This window comes from Pantherophis guttatus, chromosome 1 (genome assembly GCF_059756535.1).
Source record: "Pantherophis guttatus breed Tessera chromosome 1, ASM5975653v1, whole genome shotgun sequence".
NCBI classification, from domain to species: Eukaryota; Metazoa; Chordata; class Lepidosauria; order Squamata; family Colubridae; genus Pantherophis; species Pantherophis guttatus.
The window spans coordinates 110,897,277-110,917,455 of record NC_142063.1 but is presented as its reverse complement, the minus strand read 5'-3'; the positions used below and the strand labels follow the sequence as shown (position 1 = coordinate 110,917,455).

General features: G+C 42.5%; 1 protein-coding gene across 3 annotated transcripts in view; it reads right to left on the bottom strand.

Annotated features, from left to right (window-relative positions):
- Positions 1-6,419: 6,419 nt before the first annotated feature.
- The window catches only part of LOC117658046 (NACHT, LRR and PYD domains-containing protein 12-like), a 74,176-nt gene continuing 60,416 nt past the window's right edge, over positions 6,420-20,179 (bottom strand). For all 3 annotated transcript variants that reach the window (XM_087881375.1, XM_087881391.1, XM_087881383.1), the window contains 5 exons: positions 18,080-18,241; positions 17,727-17,897; positions 17,382-17,552; positions 13,920-14,108; positions 6,420-8,503 (listed from right to left, as the gene is read on the bottom strand). In XM_087881375.1, coding sequence (XP_087737501.1) covers positions 8,308-8,503; positions 13,920-14,108; positions 17,382-17,552; positions 17,727-17,897; positions 18,080-18,241 — 889 coding nt within the window. In that variant the 3' untranslated portion in view covers positions 6,420-8,307. The remainder of the gene's footprint in view (positions 8,504-13,919; positions 14,109-17,381; positions 17,553-17,726; positions 17,898-18,079; positions 18,242-20,179) is intronic.

The following is a 20,179-nucleotide window of genomic DNA, read 5'->3' as shown; positions in this document are numbered from 1 at the left end:
AGAACTGGGACAAGCATGTGTGTACTCAGGGCTGCCGCCTAAGCTATTGGAGTGGTTCAGTGCAGCAGTGGATTTAGACGTAGGCTTACGAGAGTTTCGTACATGGGGAGTGAGTAGTATTCCCTTTCCACTTCGGCAAAGTGTAGAGAAACCACCGAGCCCAGGGGGGGTGACTTCCTCCCCGCCTCGCTCTCTTGTTCCTATGGGGAGGGGTTCAATCCATTGTTTCCGATGCAACCAACTGGGCCACCGGGCCGCTGACTGTCCCGTGCCTCCTCTTCTGGCTGCCACTGCCTGGGTTCCTTCGTCACCTGGGAGAGGACGTGAGCGGGCTCGATCTTCGTCCGAGTGGTCCAGAACACCCACGCCCACGGCGTCAAGGGGTACATGAGGGATGAAAGTAGAACCGGAAGCTCCTCTTGGTCAAGGCAGCGGTCCAGTAGCATCAGACAGCAGTGATGGCGAAGCACCAGCTGATCCTATGGTAAGCAACCCAGTATGTCCTTTTGTTATCCCGGTTACCCTGAACTGGGAAACATCTTCAGACTGCAAAAGCAATCCAGCAGGATGCCCTAATAGACTCGGGGTGTACTCAGTGTCTTATCCTGGGGTCTGTTGCTGTTAAGTTGGGGTTGCAGACAGCGAGGCTCCAAGCCCCTATCCGTTTCGAACAGATGGATGGCTCTCTGTTGGGTGGGAAGCCCGCGACACAAGTAACCGAATTGGTGCGGTTGGAAATTGGGGAACATTGGGAAAAAATCCGTTTTATAGTGGTTGACAGTATGGTCAAACCCGTCATACTGGGGTTGGCGTGGTTGGACAAATGGCGGCCAAATATCTGGTGGGAGGGGGGTTTCCGGAAACTGTGGTTAAGTGTAGGCCCGGAGCCAGAACTGGAGGACCAGACTGCGCAGGCGCGGGCACAGGGGGGAACTCTGGCCGACCTGCCACAGACGGGTTACCCTGACGTGTACAAAGATCTAGCGGCTGTGTTTAACGAAGAGGAGTGTGAGGTGTTGCCCCCGCATAGGGCAACCGACTGTGCTATAGAACTGCAACCAGATGTCAAGTTGCCAAAGCCACGCATGTACGCCATGACTAAACCAGAATTGGAGGAGCTTAGACGCTATATTGATAAGAACCTGGCTAAGGGTTTCATCCAGCCCAGCAGATCACACATGGCCGCTCCTGTTTTGTTCCGGGAAAAGAAAGATGGAGGGTTAAGATTAGTCCCGATCCTTTCTGGATCGGGACTTATTACGCACGGCCACTCATGCCCTCATCACCTCCCGCCTGGACTATTGTAATGCTCTCTACATGGGGCTCCCCTTGAGGAGCACCCGGAGGCTCCAACTGGCACAGAGTGTGGCCGCGCGGGTGGTAATGGGAGCGTCATGGTGCTCCCATGTGACACCTCTCCTGTGCAAGCTGCACTGGCTCCCGGTGGTCTTCCGGGTTCGCTTCAAGGTTTTGGTTACCACCTTTAAAGCGCGCCATGGCTTACGACCTGGTTATCTACGGGACCGCCTACTACCACCAATAGCCTCCCACCGGCTAGTAAGCTCTCATAGAGAGGGACTCCTCCAGGTGCCGTCAGCCAAACAGTGTCGGCTGGCGGCCCCTAGGGGGAGAGCCTTCTCTGTGGGGGCACCTACCGTCTGGAATGAGCTCCCCCCAGAGATACGGAGGATCCCGGATCTGAACACCTTCCGCCGCGCTGTGAAGACCTTTTTATTCCATCAAGCGGGCTTGGCCTAATCTCCTCCCTCTTTTAATATGTAAATTTTAATCTGTTTTTAAATTATTGGGGTGTTTTAATCTGTCTGGGGCAAAATGATTTAATTTGATTTTATCTGGTTTTTAAATTTTGTGTATTTATGTATTTTATTGCTTGGCTGTTCACCGCCCTGAGTCCTTCGGGAGTAGGGCGGTATACAAATCAAATAAACTAAACTAAACTAAACTAAGATTATGTGTGGACTTCAGGGGTTAAATGCTGTATGTGTCAAACATTTATACCCCATTCCTTTAATGAAAGACCTCCTGGCAACCTTGTCAACCGGGAGAATATTCACTAAATTGGATTTACGGGAGGCTTATTATAGGGTATGTATAAAGCCAGGTGACGAGTGGAAGACCACGTTCAACTGCCCCTTAGGTAGTTACAAGTTCCGGGTAATGCCGTTTGGCTTGCAGGGTGCTCCAGCCGTTTTCATGCAAGTAATAAACGAGGTATTGCATGAACACTTATATTGAGGTGTCCTGGTGTATCTGGACGATATCCTAATCTACACCAAGACGATGGAAGAACACACAGAAATGGTGCAACAGGTATTGTTGAAATTATTTTGAGCAAAACTATTTGTTAAACTATCAAAGTGCGAATTTCATTGCACGAGACTGGACTATTTGGGATACCACATTTCAGGGGATGGGATGGAAATGGATCCTAAAAAAGTGAATACAGTACTGGAATGGCAGGCACCTACAACACGGAAGCAATTACAAAGGTTCCTTGGTTTTGCAAACTTTTATCGGCAATTCATTCTGACATTTGCCCAAATAGCTCTCCCTTTAACTGATTTGCTCTGCACAAAAGGTTCCGGGGTGAAAGCGTGGCCAGGATAAGTGTTACTGTGGACTCCAACTTGTCAAAAAGCCTTTGAACAATTGAAAACCCTGTTTTCTGAAGCACCAATACTACAGCATCCCGATCCAGCGTTACCATTTGTTGTACAAGCAGACGCGAGCGATGTCGCTGTCGCTGCTGTGTTGTTGCAGAGACTCGCAGGGGGGGGGAGTTACAACTGTGCGCATATACGTCCCACAAATTATCCATCATGGAAACACGTTGGGCTATTTGGGAGAAGGAAGCCTTCGCAGTGCGGTGGGCTTTGCTTACCTGGCGGCACTTGTTAGAGGGAAGTGGTACTAAGTTCAAAGTATGGACAGACCACAAAAACTTGGAAGCACTCCAGAATCCCAGACAATTGTCGCCTAAACAAGTCCATTGGGCGCAATATTTCCAGAGGTTCAATTTACGTTCCAGGAGGAAAGAATTTCCTGGCAGATGCACTATCACGACTACTGCAATTTGATAGCAAGAGGGAGGACGTTGTGCAAGCAATGATCCCCGAAAACCAGCAAGTAACTCTGATGTCGCACACTGAGTCATCATCGTGGGATAGTGATTTACGTCGTGCATTGGCTGAAGACCCCTGGGTCAAGGAACATGTGGCTGATGTAACTCACCAGGATGGACTCGCCTGGGTGGGCACCAAATTGCATGTCCCTACCTCTCTGCGACATTCTGTGCTTCATAGGTGTCATGATACCAAGGTAGCGGGCCATTTCAGCTTCCTAAAAACATTACACCTAGTAAGACACCAATTTTGGTGGCCGCGCATGAGGAAAGAGATAGAGGATTATGTAATAAGCTGCAAGGTGTGTGCAATGGCTAAACCCTGGCCAGGGAAACCCCTCAGCCTTTTACAATCTGTGGCGGAACCGAGCAGACCCTGGGAGATCGCCATGGACTTTATCGTAGACCTCCCGGAGAGCAACAGTAACACCGTAATATGGACTGTAATTGATCTTTTTTCCAAGCAAGCCCATTTCATCCCGTGTCATGGTTTACCATCTGCCCGAAAATTATCGAAAATGTTCATATGGCACATATATCGATTACATGGGGCACCTCGATGTATCATCTCAGACAGAGGTGTTCAGTTTACTTCAAAGTTCTGGCGCAATTTCGTTAAGATGATAGGGTCGTCACAGGGATTAAGTTCGGGCTTCCATCCTAGTACCAATGGAGCAGCAGAAAGAACAAATGCTATGATAGAAAGATACTTACGTTGCTATGTAACATATCAGCAATCAGATTGGGCAGAATTACTCCCTTTTGCAGAAATAGCGTATAATAACGCTGTCCACGGGAGTACAGGAGTCACACCTTTTCAAGTCGTTTCAGGTAAAGAATTTATCGCAATCCCTGAATTAGAATCCCATAACCAAGAAAATATGTCCCCTGACGCTTGGGCTACATGCATCAGGAGAACATGGCCCCAAATAAAAGAGGCGTTAGATAAAGTGACCAGAACATATAAGTTCCAAGCAAACAAGAAAAGAGCAGACCACAAACCGTTCATGGTTGGAGACCAAGTCTATTTGTCTACAAAATACCTGAAGTTACGAACACCTAGTCGTAAATTGAGCCCCAAATACCTTGGACCCTTTTCTATTGTGAAAGTGATTAATCCGGTTACGGTGGAACTGAAATTACCACCATTACTGGGTAAGGTTCACCCTGTGTTTCATAGTAGCTTGTTAAAACCAGTAGAGGTGGTTCGGGAACAACTGGATAAACCAGGGCCGGTGGACGGGGACCACTATGAGATAGAGGAAGTGTTAGACTCCAGAATCAGTAGGGGAAAACTGAGGTATTTGGTCAGGTGGAAAGGGTACCCATTTGAAGAATCTTCCTGGGTTACTGCTACAAACCTAAAAGCCAACCAATTGCTTAAACGATTCTATAAGAAATACCCACAAAAACCTGGGCCTTGGGGTGTATGTATAGAACCATAATGTGGTAGTAACATATATGTTTCTGTCTTCCAGGAGAATCCCTGGTAGGGGGAGCCGCCTATCGAGATCCCCTCAACACCCGGAGCTCTAGTAACGACCGTGGATCCTGTAGCAACTTTGGATCCTGATGTATATATCATACCTGACTCCAGCGGCATGGGGGAGGGGTTGGTTTGGGTATGCTGTTCACATTGGTGGTGGGGGTGTTTAACATAACGATAGGTGGTCGGTCACGCTGCGGTCGGGTTGCAGGGTTTAGTTGTGCCGCCCTTCCGTTCTGCTAGGATGATGAAATTGATAATGCGCGCATGGGCAGAAGCCACGGCGACCCAGAAGGGCATGCAATCAACTGTAATTGGAGGTGCATGTATTTAAACGGCGTTGGAAGGCAGCCGCTCCCAACGCCGACTTTGTGTATTGCCGCATCAATTGTCAGGTTTGCTACTGCTGTTGCTGAGACTCGATTGAAGTAAAAGCGTTTCCAACACACGAGACCTGTTCGTAGCGTTTTCCTTTCTTACTGAGCCAGACCTGCAGCTGAAGACCTGATAGCCCTACAGCTGATCAGTGTTAAAAGGCAGTGTGGTGGTAGACCAGTGCGCTCGAAAAACAAATGGGTAGACCTGTGCCTCCAGAAACAAATAGGTAGACTAGGACGCTCCAAAAACAAATGAGTAGACCGGAACGCTCCAAGAACAAATGGGTGGACCAGTACAGTTCTGCAAGCAGCTAAAAGCCTGGTAGACCAGTACCTCTGCTAAATCCTAAAGAATTGTCACATGACCATCAAACCACACCCACAAAATAAACCCACAGAACTGTTAAGTAAAAAATGTTAGAACCCACCCCTGGATATATAGTAAGGGTTCTAGGCAGATGAGCTGTATTCGAGAATTGGTCTAGCAAAGGTTTCGTATGCCCTAGTTTGCAGTACAATATTACCAGAGAAGAAGTTTCACAAGATTAGGTTAACAACTCTTAATGCCTTTTTGGCAATGTTGTTGCAGTGAGCTCTGGCACTTAGATCATTTGAGATGAGTCCTCCAAGGTCCTTGACAGAGTGAGGGTCGTCTATGAGGTCATAGCCCTTCCTGTGGGTTGCCTTTGCCTGTCTAACAGGCCCATTTTTTTCTTTTTATTTATATTCTTCTATGGGGAAAATTGAAAGAAGACCTAACCACTGAAAGAAGAGGGAACAAAAAAGAAGAGTCTAAGTATCAAAAGCCAGAATCCATCATACCTCCCATGTGAGGAAGAAAACAACAACTCTCAAGTGTTCAGAGAAAGGACTGTAGCAGTTCCACTACTTCATCGGGGAACTTGTGGGGGAAATAAGTGCGGAGGGGGGAGGAATGAAAAAGTGAAAGTAAATTAAAGGTTAAATGGTCCAGGCCCAAAATGGCCACGCAGCAATCATTAACCTGGAAGAGGGACCATCCCTGCCACTAGACTCACTGGGTACCTGAAGAAGCAAACTGGGAAGCACTTCTAGAGCTGGAAGAAGCCAGAAGGGACTTTTTTCATCTTGAAGCAGGAAGGTGTAGGATAATCTCATACTAGGACCCCTGGTGGCGCAGTAGTTAGAATGCAGTAATACAGGCTAATTCAGCCCTCAGACAGGAGTTCAATCCAGCCTGGCTCAAGGTTGATTCAGGCATCCATCCTTCTATGGTTGGTAAAATAAGGACACAGATTGTTGAGAGCAATACGTTGACTGTCAGGGTGCTAATTAATCCCATTCTTCTTTTGGGTAATCGCACCTTGATTTAGAGACGTGGATCAAGACTTTTCCCTTGAAGCATACTTTTTCAAGAAAATAAACCCCGAAGATATTTTTTTCTAAGAAAAACTCATTTATTTGTTATAAAGAAAATAAAACATCTCACTTTCTAAAATAATTACATTTTGGCAACATTCCTGCTGGCCACCTCTCTGCAGCTGGACCTCTTGGCAGGAGAACAAAGAAAGTTAGTAGAAAGAAAGTGAAGGAATGCGGACATGCGTAGTGAATCAGAGATAAGGACTTGGCAAGCTATGGAAAGTCTTAGAGTCCAAAAATATGAGCTCATCTGGTAAATACAAAAACGCAGTGACATTGACATTTGTAAATTGCTCAGACTGCTATAAAGCACTATGGAACATTACATAAATCTAAGTGCTATTGATGTAGCTATCTCATCCTCTTTTCTGGTTGGGCTTCTAACACCTGACTAGGATATCTGGCCATGCAGCTCAGCCCTTTCTGACATAAGTATACTGTCACGTTATCTGAATGGCTGCTTAGCTATTAATGTTTCCTCCCAAATTTCACTAGTTTTCCCTTTGGATTTCCACTGACAGAAGACTGCTTACCAACATTGAATTCTTACTCCTAAACTTCACTCCATTATTTGACCCTTTGCTCATTTGGCTTTCTCTATTTTGAAATCTTGTATCAACAACCATGGCATAAATGTCCTTCTAAATGTTTTATTTATGTCAGACCTGTGTTGACACCAGCTTTTTAACTGGAATTTCAGAAATCCTCTGAGAGTAAAACCATAGAAATGGAAATAAAAGAAAATAATGTTGCAGTACACCACAAAAGTAAGAAATACAACTGCTACAAATCCTGATGGATGGATGGGTTTGTAGAGAGCAAAAACAAAAGAGAATGAGATTGAAAGAGATTATTACATAAGCACAATAATGATAACACTAACTTTCAAAGCTGCATCATACTTCTCTTTCTATATTCTCTTAAAATAGAACTTGTTACTTTATTGGTCCTTGAACTTGTTTCTTTTCTTCTTCTTTTTTTTGCAGACATTTCATTACCTAACTAGGTAGCATCTTCAGTGCTAGAAGTCGAAACATCTGGAAGTAAACAATCAACCACAGAGATCACAAGGACACCACAGTTCAACCCTGAGCTATAAATATTCTCTTTGGTTGAAAACAAAATAGTTTCAATCTATGTGGTCATTAATAGTTATTAATGGCATATAATCAAGCAAGCAAGCAAGCAAGATTTCCTTCCCTTTTTCAGATTTCAAAGGAGGAGATCTCACAATGTAAACAAAATGATGTATTGTCCACATTTCCATGAAAAAGTTTATATGCTTACATTCTTGTACCATTTTTCAGTTGCAAAGGGAGAAAAGTCCACAGTTCAGATTATAGTTGCTGAAAGAAAGTTATTTAGAATTTCACTTAAAATATATTAAGTTCCAACTCTTCCTGACCATATTCTTAATAGAAATAAAAATAGATCTGACCTAGGCTGTCTTAGAAAGCAAGAAGCAGAGTCCAAAATCCTTTATTTACACGACTGAATTCCTTTCATTCACAGTCAGCACGGCTTGGCAAACAGTCTTTCAGAGGAATATTTATCAACACACTTTATCTCGCTTGGGAAGCTGCCAGATAACTAATGTCCAAACGCAGGGCAAAGCAAAACTTGGCACAGAGTCTCTTAGAGTCATTAACAGAACTTTCCACTCTTGAAACCACTGAACCAACGAATTGTTTCCTGCAAAAGCCCACTCCCTGTTTGCTCCTTTTTTGTTTCCTATGGGAGGGACCAATCACTTCCAAAGTGTGGCTCTTCTCCTGAGTAGACTCTGCTTTCTTAGTTGTCCTTGTCTTCTGGTAGCTCTGTGCATGCGCTCCAACTGTTCCTCTGCCTTGCTGCTGTCTCGCTCTCACTCTGCCTCTAACACAGAGCTCTCGTCCGAGGTTTCACCAGCCCCCCAGGACTGGCCAAAATTCCTCCCCAAGCTCCTCACTGTCCAACTCTTCTGCCAGCTCCACTGGCCGCCGGCGAGCCACAAAAGAAATAGGCAAGCATGAAGAAAAAACATTTGCACGGGGGGCTCTAGTCCTATGGTCCATGTTCACCCATTCTCCATTCTGTATAATATATTTTCCATTCGACCTATAATGAAAAAGAAAATCTTATTTTAATCCCCCAACAAAAGATAAATCCACAGTAATATCTCTGTCAGACTGAACAGGGACCCATCTGACCATCTTTGAAGGCAGACCCAAACCTCCAAATATAATCTGATGTAGCCAAAATAATTCCAAGGTTTATTTGGTCACACTCATTCTAAGTCTTATCTGGTTCAAAAAAAACCTATATTTTAATTGTCAATAGAAGAATTTGCTATCCCTATAAAATCCATTTTAGGAAAAGAATTATTTCTTCTTTCTTCCTTGGTGTCCCCATATTACTCAAGTGCTCTGCATGATTTCCCCAGAAATCAGGCGAAAATCATAATTTTCTCATATTTTTATTACATCTCTCAATGTGAGTATTGCCCCTCCCCCTCCCTAATTTATCCAACCTGGTTCTCAGTTGATCCTTCCAAGCAATAGCCAAGAAAATATTTCCATGATTTAATCTTCTGTCCATGATGGTACTGGGTGGCCAACAATGGATAAGTTGAAAGGGCCATACTGAATGGAGCAGCCAGTGATGGATTTATTCAAGGGCTCACTTTGATTCAAGAGAAAAAGTTGACTACTAGAAGACTTCAATGAATACTTTGGTTTAAGGCTCTATAATAAACTTTTAGGACAAACCAAGAAGGTAAAAAAGTATGAAAGAAAATAGGAGTTTAAAAGTGATGTCATCAAATTTAAAAATAAAAATGGAATAGTGACCCAGTAACGTTACTGTTTTGATATAGGCATTTTATATACATTATGTGGTGCTGGAAGGGTTTTTATATATATATTTGCAATGTTATCTATTTACCTGAATTGAATTTTATATTTTAGACTTACAGTTATTTCTTACTCTTACTCTCCAATTCAAAAAATTGAGATTGACTTGTTCTGGATCAGGCAGAGCTACATCAAACATGTTTTTCTTTCAAAGAGAATGAATGAGAGATCCTTACTTTGTCTTGGCTTAATTAAAATTGCTTCCAGGCTTCCCCAATCTGTTCAATATTTGGGGTTTGTAAGAGTCTGAAGCAAAGTCCAAGTCTGGCTATTAGAAGACCCAATTCCACAACCAAAGATGTTTGGACAGGAGCATGAACAGAATATGCCAAGCACTGATGATATTATCTGTGATATTTGGTAAAGATGACTCTGTACCAAATGGATTTAATTGTTTATTGTTTTGGATTTTTATACCGCCCTACTCCCGAAGGACTCAGGGCGGTGAACAGCCAAAAATAAAACACACATAATACAAACTTTAAAAAACCATGTAAAAATACATTAAATAATTTGGCCCATACAAATTAAAACACCCCTATTGTTTTAAAACAAATTTAAAATTAAACAATTTAAAAGGGAAGTTAGGCCAGGCCAGCCTGTTGAAATAAGAAGGTCTTGAGGGCATAGCAGAAAGTGCGTAAGTCCGGGATCCTCCGTATCTCCGGGGGGAGCTCGTTCCAAATGGCAGGTGCCCCGACAGAGAAGGCTCTCCCCCTGGGGGACGCCAGTCGACACTGTTTGACTGACAGCACCCTGAGGAGCCCCTCTCTATGGGAGCGTACTGGCCGGTGAGAGGCTACTGGTGGCAGAAGGCGGTCTTGTAAGTACCCAGGTCCTAAGCCATGGAGCACTCTAAAGGTGGCAACCAAAACCTTGAAGCGCACCCGGAAGACCGCCAGGAGCCAGTGCAGCTCGCACAGGAGACATGTTACATGGGAATGCCACTTCGCTCCCATAACCACCCGCGCGGCCTCATTTTGGACCAGTTGGAGCCTCCGGGTGCTCCTCAAGGGGAGCCCCATGTAGAGAGCATTACAGTAGTCCAGGCGGGAGGTGACGAGGGCATGAGTGACCGTGCGTAAGGAGTCCCGATCCAGAAAGGGACGCAACTGGCGGATCAGGTGAACCTGATAGAAAGTCCTCCCGGGCACAGCCTCCAAATGCTCTTCTAAAGACAGTTATCACACTTTTACAAATTTCTTAACTCACTTTATCCATTTAGTGATCTTATCTAAATATGATTAAATCTAGATCACGAGCATCAAACTCACCACGTCATGTTGCTGTCATGTGACGTTTCATGACTTTTTCCCATTCACATGATGCATCTGGCCCGAGGGCCGCAAGTTTGACCCCGGTCTAGATCCAATCCTGCACATACTTAAGGCAAGTTGCTCTGCATGATTTTGTTAGGAGGAAGTTCTGGGTTCAAGTCTGAGATAGGTCACAAATAAGCGTGGCAACTTTTTGAAATGAAGGATGATTTATTCAATAGAGTAGCGTATCATACAGGTGTCCAGAAGTGAAAAGGTTTAGGACAGTAATATAAGCTGGAATGTATATTTGAAGTCTGTTGGGAAGAAATGTGATTTCCCCTGAAAGGTGTGATAATTCACTAGGTGTTGACTGAAGGGTTTGATGTTAAGGAAGGAATCTGTTATCTGATTAATCTGATTATATGATTAAGAAACTGGTAAATACTTACAACATAGGCTAAGAAGCTAAAGTGTTGTGGTCTTTTGCAACATTGTGTTTCCTTCATAACATTTTCAATTGGATGGTAGGGTGGGTTATTTGCATGTGGAATGGATGGTGAGGGGTGGCAAGGATGGCATCCCCCCCCCGCTTCTGTTCTAAATTCCTCGCACTTTGTAAACTATTAGACAGAAATGATTTGGACCTCATGCAATCATCAGCACATTTCTCTGCTATTTTTAAGGCAGCCATTTTTTAAATAGCAGAATGGTGTTGTGCTCATCCAATATGCTACCTGCAGTATATACAATGCATTCAGAAAGCATTCAGACCCTCTTCACTTTTGTCAATTTTGTTATGCTGCAGCTTGATTCTACCGTTGTTGAAATTCATCTTTTTCTCATGAATCAACACTCATAATGACAAAGTGAAAACAGAATTTTAGAAATGTCTATAAATTTATTTATAAGAAAAAAACTGAAATATCACATTAGTATCTTAGTCAGTACTTTGTTGAAGCATCTTTGGCAGCAATTACATCCTTGAGTCTTTTTGGGTATGACGCAACAAGCTTTGCACACCTGGATTGGGGGATTTGCTGCAATTCCTCCTTGCAAATCCTCTCAAACTCAGTCAAGTTGGATGGCGACTGTCAGTGGACAGCCATTTTCAGGTCCCTCCAGAGATATTCAATGGGGTTCCAGTCAGGTTTCTGGCTGAGCCACTCTAGGACATGAACAGAGTTGCCCCTAAGCCACTCCTGTGTTTTCTTGGCTGTCTGCTTAGGATCATTGTTATGTTGGAAAGTGAATCTTCAGCCCAATCTGAGGTCCTGAGCAGAACAGGTTTTCATTGAGGATATCCTTGTACTTTGCTCCATTCAGCTTTCCCTCAATCCGGAGAAGTCTTTCAGTCCCTGCTGCTAAAAAGCATATCCACAGCATGATGCTGCCACCATCATGCTTCACTGGTGGGATGGTATTGAGCAGGTGATGAGCTGTGCCTGGTTTCCTCCAGACATAACATTTAGAATTGAAGCCAAACAATTCAATTTTGGTTTCATCAGACTAGAGAATCTTGTTCCTCAGTCTGAGAATCCTTCGGGTGTTTTTTTGCAAATTCCAGGCAGGCTTCATGTGTTTTGCACTGAGGAGAGGCTTCCGTTTAGCCGCTCTACCATAAAACCCAGATTGGTGGAGGGCTGTGCTCTGCAGGCAGTTCTTTTGACCTCATGGCTTTTGCTCTGCTACTGTATGCATTATCAGCTGTGAGGCCTTCTATAGAGAGGTGTGTGCAGTGGTGGGATTCAGCCAGTTTGTACCTATTCGGAATAACTGGTTGTTAACTTTCTAAGCAGTTCAGAGAACCGGTTGTTGGAAGAAATCTTATTTTGTTTTTTTGCACTTTACAGGGCTAATTCTTTAAGGAAGGCAGGAAGGAAACATTCTGGTGTTGTTTCTAGCCTAATCTAAACTGCCTCTCTAGTTAACCCTTATTACATTGTAACAGCTAAGGCGAAGTGCCCATCGATGTGAGTGACATTGAGTTGGCCACACCCTCACGGTCACAATACCACCGAGCCACATCTACCCAGCTGGTCATTAGGGCAGCGAACCAGTTGTTAAATTATTTGAATCCCACCACTGGGTGCGTGCCTTTCCAAATCATGTCCACTCATTTTAGTTAACCACAGGTGGACTCCAATCAAGATGTAAAAATATGTCAGCAACAATCAAAAGAAAAGGGAGGCACCTGAGCTAAATTTCAAGCGTTGTTGTAAAGGGTCTGAATACTTATGCCAATGCGATATTTCAGTTAATTTACACACATTTCTAAAAATCTGTTTTCAGTTTCTTGTTATGGGCAGTGAGAATAGCTTAATGAGAAAAGAAACTGAAATCAGACTGCAACATGACAAAATGGACAAAAGTGAAGAGGGACTGGATACTTTTCAAATGCACTGTATATGTCTATCTTGAAAAGAAGATTTGTGAAAAATAAACTTAATCAGATCTATTCTTTGGACTGTAGAAAACTAATTTCAACAAACCCAACAAAGCTCAATCACGAAAGATTCAAAAGATCAGGGTTAGAGTGTTTGAAGATCTTGATCACTGTAATAGCAGAACTGACCCAGTGGGATACAAGGTTGGAGGACTGAAATCTTCTCTCCAGAAGTTTTCTTGCTCTACATACTAGCTTGCAATCCTTCCATCCTATATGTTAGCTCTTATTGTGCCACTTTTGAACATGAGTCTAATAGTCTTCTATAAGAGCACTACAGCACTACTCCCCAAACAGTCCTGCTAACAAGTCAATGTGTTGGAGAAGGTTATCCAGTTAGAGGGAGCTTCCCCTCAATGCATCAATGAGCCCAGAGTATATTTTAATATTTTATGAAGAGCAACACGTGCCAGTCTCATTACTTACTGTATGTTTGTTGGTTGGTTTATGACTAGCCATCTTTTGTAATGAGCTGCCTAGAGTTGTGCTACATTAGTAAAAACCAAAACTAAGCAAAATCAAAACATGGCAATCAGGCCATCATATATCATGCCATCACATTTTCCAGCAATTCTAAGAGACAAAAGATGCAATTGTGATAATTTTGCTGCTGGATCTGAAGGTTTTAATTATTACCATAGCAGTTCAATTATTATATCTTATGTTTCTACAAGAAATAGATTAAAGATATCAATGCCTTTCTCAATAAAAACAAGAAAAAAGTTAATAACAAGTTTCTCTTAAACAAGCAAATTTAAAAACTTACATGGAATAAGTGAATAAATTCTCATTAACAAGGAAAATATGTTCAAAATATCAGAAGTAAAATATTTCACTTCATTTGATTTAAATTAAAATGTCTCCATAATAAAATCTAAGAAATATGAACAATATAGAAATCAAACAGAACTGATGCTTACCATAGCTCCTTTAACTTATGCCTTGAGTGTTTTAGTTCCTCACAGAGCAGCTTCGTCTCGTAGTCACTAATGCAGTCACCATGCAAATACAATTTACGTAGGTTCTGGTTTATCGTGACAATTCTTGCAATCTGTCTCCCAAAGGGCAGAGAGTGCCCACAGAGTACTTCTAAGTACTCTCCATTAATCCTACATAGAAAGGTCAGGATAATTACAAATAGATCTTTGAAATCAACTATGAACATATGTCTTGAAGAACCTGGATGGAATTTCATTATTTGTGGTCTCCCCGGATATGTTTACAAAAGACATCAATTATCAAGAGATAATTGTACATCTCTAACTGAAAATTCTGTTCACCTACATAAATCATTCTCCATCTTTGGCCCCCTCACACAGTGCTTGTCAAGATTTTCAAATTTAATAGCTGGAAAAATAGGGGTTGTACCAGGAACCAGAACACACAGTTATAGCTGATTGGTGGAAGAGAGCTGACTCCTGTGTGAGGCAATCTGAGCTGTGATTGGTTGCTGTGGGTGTAAAGGGGGAATTTCCCTGTTTTCCCACCTGTGTGTTCTGTGATATACCTCATGGTGCTCCTGTTTGCCTGACTATCTTGTTTGCTGAAAAATAGATGTAAAATATATTTATTTATATAAAACCACAAGTTTGTGTCAGCATCACTGACTTCATTTAGATACCTGCTGCACAATTCCCTGACAGGTTATGGGCCCAGAAGTGCCCTGAAGCACCAGTGTAAGTTTCTCTGAGGTAACAGTTTCTTCGTGATCCTGAAGAATGCTGAGGACAATTGGCCTGTAAAGACAGCATCATGCTATTTGTCATAGAAACGGCTTGTCTTAATGAGACAAATTATCTCTCATGGAGACTAAACCTGGAGATGTTCCTGCCGAGGTAGATTTGTGGACAGTGGTAAGCAATCCTCTATCAAATCTCAATGAGGAGAGGCAAAGGCAAAATGAAAAAGCACTAGCTAACATAATTTTGTGCTTGGCAGAAAGGCAATACATATACATGGACCAACATCGGCTAGAGAATGCTGGCTTACTTTACAAAGAATTTATGTAAGAGAGACTGAAAGCAGCAAAGTAACTCTCACAAGAACACTTTATAGAGTAAGGTGTGAAGAAAATCTGTCAGATCACCTCCAGTTTATGAGGAAAACCTTCCTTGAATTAAAAGAACAAGGAATGGTCAAGAGATAATTGTGTGCTTTCAGAAGCATAGAAAGTATATGTTATGCTCAGTGGTGGGATTCAAATAATTTAACAACCACTTCTCTGCCCTAATGACTGACTGAGAGGGTGTGGCTGGGTGGGCATGGCCAACTTGACGTCACTCACATTGAGAGGCGCCTCACCTCACACGGCCTTGCCTCACCCCTCCCCTCCCAGCCACTCCTTGTCACGCCTGTCCTGTCCTGACCTTGCCTGGCCCAGCTTCTCCTCGACCTACAACCACAATTGAGCCCAAAATTTATGTTGCTGAGTGAGAAATTTATTAAGTGAATTTTGCCCCATTTCACAACTTTTCTTGCAACATTTGTTAAGTGAATCACCGCACTTTTTAAGTTAAGTGAATCTGGCCTCCCCACTGACTTTGCTTGTCAGAAGGTTGCAAAAAGGGATCACATGACCCTGGGAGAGTACAACCATAATAAATGTGAGACAGTTGTCAACCATCTGAATTTTGATCACGTGACCGGGGTGATGCTGCAATGGTCATAAGTGTGAAAAACTGTCATAAGTCACTTTTTTCAGTGCCATTGTAACTTTGAATGATCACTAAATGAACTGTTGTCAGTCAAGGATTACCTATACAAAAATATAAAAAGCTTGTTTACTTGCAAAAAGCTGCCCTAAATACCAATCATTAGATTAGAAATGGGGGAAATGCACACTGAAGATCAATGACAGTCACAGCCATCATGGAAACCTAAACCATTCTGTCTGAATACCTTCCTTTTCATCAACAATATCTGCAACCAAGAGTCACAAATCAGGCAGGGTGCCAGAGCACCTTGAGGAATTAAAATAGTTAAAATGCAATGATAACTATCAGCAGCCAACTTTTGCTCATAAAGTGAAACCCTTTAGTAGAGAAGTCATTTAAGCTCTCCCGAAAATGAGAGGGCATACTTGGGCTACAAAATGCCAAGCTAAAAAGACAAATTAACAAAGTATATAGGGGGCCCAGGTTCAAGTCTTTGCCCTCCCAAGCCACCCCAAAGCAATGCAAGAGACTCCTGTCCCAAAGGTGCTTTTTCAAGAGGCAACTGGACTTTCTGGAAACTAAGAAAGTCCAGTTGCCTCTTGAAGAAAGCACCTTTGGGATAATCATGACCTGGTTGACTGAAGAATCCCCATAGACAAGAAACTCCTGTGCTCAGTGAACTGACAAAAGCACCCTTTCCCACCCAGGGGAAGCAATCTTTAGATCCACTTGCACAACTTAAAGATACCAGCTGACCTCACTCACCTCACAAGATATCCTAAGATATCCTAAGGAAACCATCCAGATTTAAGGAAAGATCACATGCCCCCAGAAAGGCAGTAAAAAAAATCAGACAGAGTGCCAAGCTTGCATCCTGCCTCTTGGAAATACACCCCAAAAGGACAGTGCCAGGAACTATTAAAGCAATGTAAAATGCTTAAAATAACCCTTCCCCTTTAAGAAAGTCAAGCCCCTAATAAATACCAGCAAAGGAAAAAAACTCCAGAGAAGCTAAGGCTAAGACTGCAGAAAATCTGGGCGTACTGCCAAGAACCATTAACTGCTGTTACAATGTAACAAGTCTTAAGTCAAAGGGAGTTTTGGAAAAAACTTAAAGATAAGCAGGATTCAGCTAGAAACAACACAAAGAGGCACACCAGAATGTCTCCTTCCTGCCTTCTTGACAGGATTAACCCTTTAAGGTGGGAAAAACAAAAGGCTGTTGGAAGGAGATTTCTTCCAACAGCCGGTACGCCAAAATGCTCAGAAAGTTAACTAACAGTTCTCCCGAACCGGTGTGAACGGACTGAATCCCACAACTGGTTCCCTTGATAATACTTGGGGTTTAGGATATTTAGTCACAGACCCTTGGCCACACCTCCTTCACCCACAATCACCTGCCTCAGGCCATTTACAGCCAGTTTTCCTCCTCCATTGACCCTCCCCGCCCATTCTCATCTTTAACATGGACAAACAACCCTAACTCTCTCAGTAACTGTTTTTCCCAAATACTTCAGCAAGATCCCTATAGTGGCTCTTTGACAGACACTACACAAAGCCTGAATTAGAATAACTTCTTTGAAAAGAAACATGAACTCTAGTCTTGAAGCAGCCATAGAAAATATGATTAAATAATGTATTAAAATTGCTTCCCTGTGGATATATTTCCAGAATAGAATCGTTTAAGAGAAATAACATAAATCAAATTAAAAAACACTGCTTACTCACCGTAGTACTTCTAATTTACAGTCTGAATGTTTGAGCCCTTCACAAAGCATTTCCACTACTGTATCAATATTGTTGATGGGAAACAACTGTAACTCTTTCAGTGTTTGATGTTTCCTGAATACATCTGAAAGATGACTGCTGAAAAATTTAGTCAGAAACTTTCCACCAAGTCTGTAAGGAAAAGTGCAAAATACTACAATTATTTCTTGAAAAGCAAGCATGGATTGTGTTTTGTAGAATTTGAAGAGAATGTGGTTATATATGGCAAATGATTTCACTCCCTGTCTATATTTCTGGAAGACAAATACTCAAGAGAAAGTAACGTATATCAAACTGATCACTCACCCTAGTTTTTCTACATTACAGTTTGGATGTTTGAGCCCCTCACATAACATTTTCACTGCTTTCTTATTTGTGTCATTGGATAATAAATCCAACTCTCTCAATCTCGTTTTTTTCCTTAGTATTTCGGCAAAAGACTCACAGAAGGATTCTTTCAGGAACCGTCCCTCAAGCCTGTAGCAAAAAGGGCAAAATATTATGATTATTCCTTCAAAAACAAGTATGGACTGTATTCTGATATGAATTGCAGAATATGGGTATATATGGCAAATGATGTCTCTCCCTGGATATATTTCTAGAGCACAAACAATCAAGAGAAAGTACATCAAATTAACAAAAAAACAGTGATCACTCACCTTAGTTTTTCTATTTTACACTCTGAATGTTGGAGCCCCTCACACAGCATTTCCTCTACGTTTTCATCTAGACTGCAGAGAAATAACTGTAACTCTCTTAATCTCTTAAGTACTTCTAAAAAATCACTGCTGGATGAGTTGGACAGAAATCCTTCATGAATGCTGTGGAAAAGAGCACACACAGACACAAAAATAAAATTATTTAGTTTATACAATACAGAGTAACAGAGTTGGAAGGACACTTGGAAATATTCTACTTTGACTCACTCTCAGCAGAGATCCTATGCTATTCTGTACAAATGGCTGTCCAATCTCTTTAAAAACCACCATTGATAGAGCATCCACAATTTCTGGAGGCAAGCATTTTCACTTATTAATTGTTCTCACTGCCATGAAATTTCTTCTTAGTTCTAGGTTGGATCTCTCTTTAATAATCTTCTACCTGTTACTTCTTCTCATTCCTTGAAGTGCTTTGGAGAATAGGTTGATGCCCTCTTCTCTGTGACTGCATCTCAAATATTGGAAGATTACTGTAATGCCACCCCAGTCCTCTTTATTAGGCAAGTCATGGGTTTCATCTCATGTTGTGGTAATGGCAACAACACCCTGTTCCTCATCCTGTCAGTGTTCAGAGTAACGCATCCAAGGAAATCAGAACTCTGAGGCAGGAAGAACATGTTTATTGGATACATCATATTGGCACGGCTAGTGAAAACCAACTCTGAAGTTTCCTGCGGTTATAGCATAATTAAAAGAGTAGCTGTTTCCCTCCCCAAACTCCCAAGTCACATTATCCAATTAAAGCAGTTGACGGGCTCCTTGGTCACTCCTTTCCTCCTTCAACTGCTACTTGTTGGGATGATCTTGATTCCCATGGGAAGACTCTTTGTTATGTCTATGAGACAGTCTATTTACTCCCCCTGCCCCCTTATCCTCCCAGTGTACATGGCAAGTTTGATTCAGAGTTGACAGTCAGACCTTCCTCCTTAAAGCATGAGAAATTTCTGGAAAATGCAAGCATAAAACAGATTAGTTCTCCTTCAACCACCCCTTCCCTCCCTAAGGGGTTCTTTTGGCTTCCGAGGGTATTTGTCATGAAACGTTTTAGTTAACTGATCTGCTTTCACATCCTTACTTTTTACCCAGGTGGCTTCTGAAAGCAGATACCCCTTCCACTGCATTAGATACTAACTTTTTGTTATATAATCCAAGAGTCTAGAATCCTTTTTACTTTGTAATGAGTTTCTCCCTGCACTATGATTGGTCTTGGGGCTACCCGGGCTATAGCTTCAGCTGATACTCTATTACTGGTCTTAACAGACTGTTATGAAAAACCAGAGGCACTTTCCCTATTAGATGGGGGAGTTTTAGCTCCACTATAACAGAGTTAATGATTTTCACGATAGGGAAAGGCCCTAGGAATTTTGGTCCTAGCTTCTTGCAGGGCAGTTTTAACTTCAAATACTTGGTGGAGAAGTAAACCTTGTCCCCAATTTGGAATGGTGGTTGGGGGATTGATGCTTATCAGCTTGGACTTTCTGGATTTTGGCAGCCTCATTGAGAGCCCATTTTATATTTTCCCATGGTTTCCTCAGTGAATTCACTCATTTGGTTAAGGTCACTGAGGAGGGTGGCTCCCAAGGGAACTCAGGCATGGGGACAAGCTCCCATCCATGTAGCTATTTTTAATGGGGTGAGCCTGGTACTACTATGTATGTACAGCATTATTGTATATTACCTCAGCGAAGGGCAGCAAATCCTTGTTGGTAGTTGATGTAGCACCTCATGTATTTTTCTATCATTGCGTTAGCTCATTCTGCCACCCCATTGGTACTCGCATGAAAAGCTAAGCCCCTGGGAGGACCCAATTCACCTAATAAATTCCTTCCAGAACTTGGCTGTAAATTGAACCCCTTGATCTGAGATGATCCTCCTAGGAACCCCATGCAGCCTGTAAATGAGCTTTAAGAATAACTTGGCTAGTTTATGGGATGATGGGAGACCAGGGCAGGCTATGAAATGGGCTTACTTAGAGAAGAGGTCAATCAGTGTCCAAATGACAGTGTTTCCCCCACTTTCTGGAAGCTCCACTATGAAATC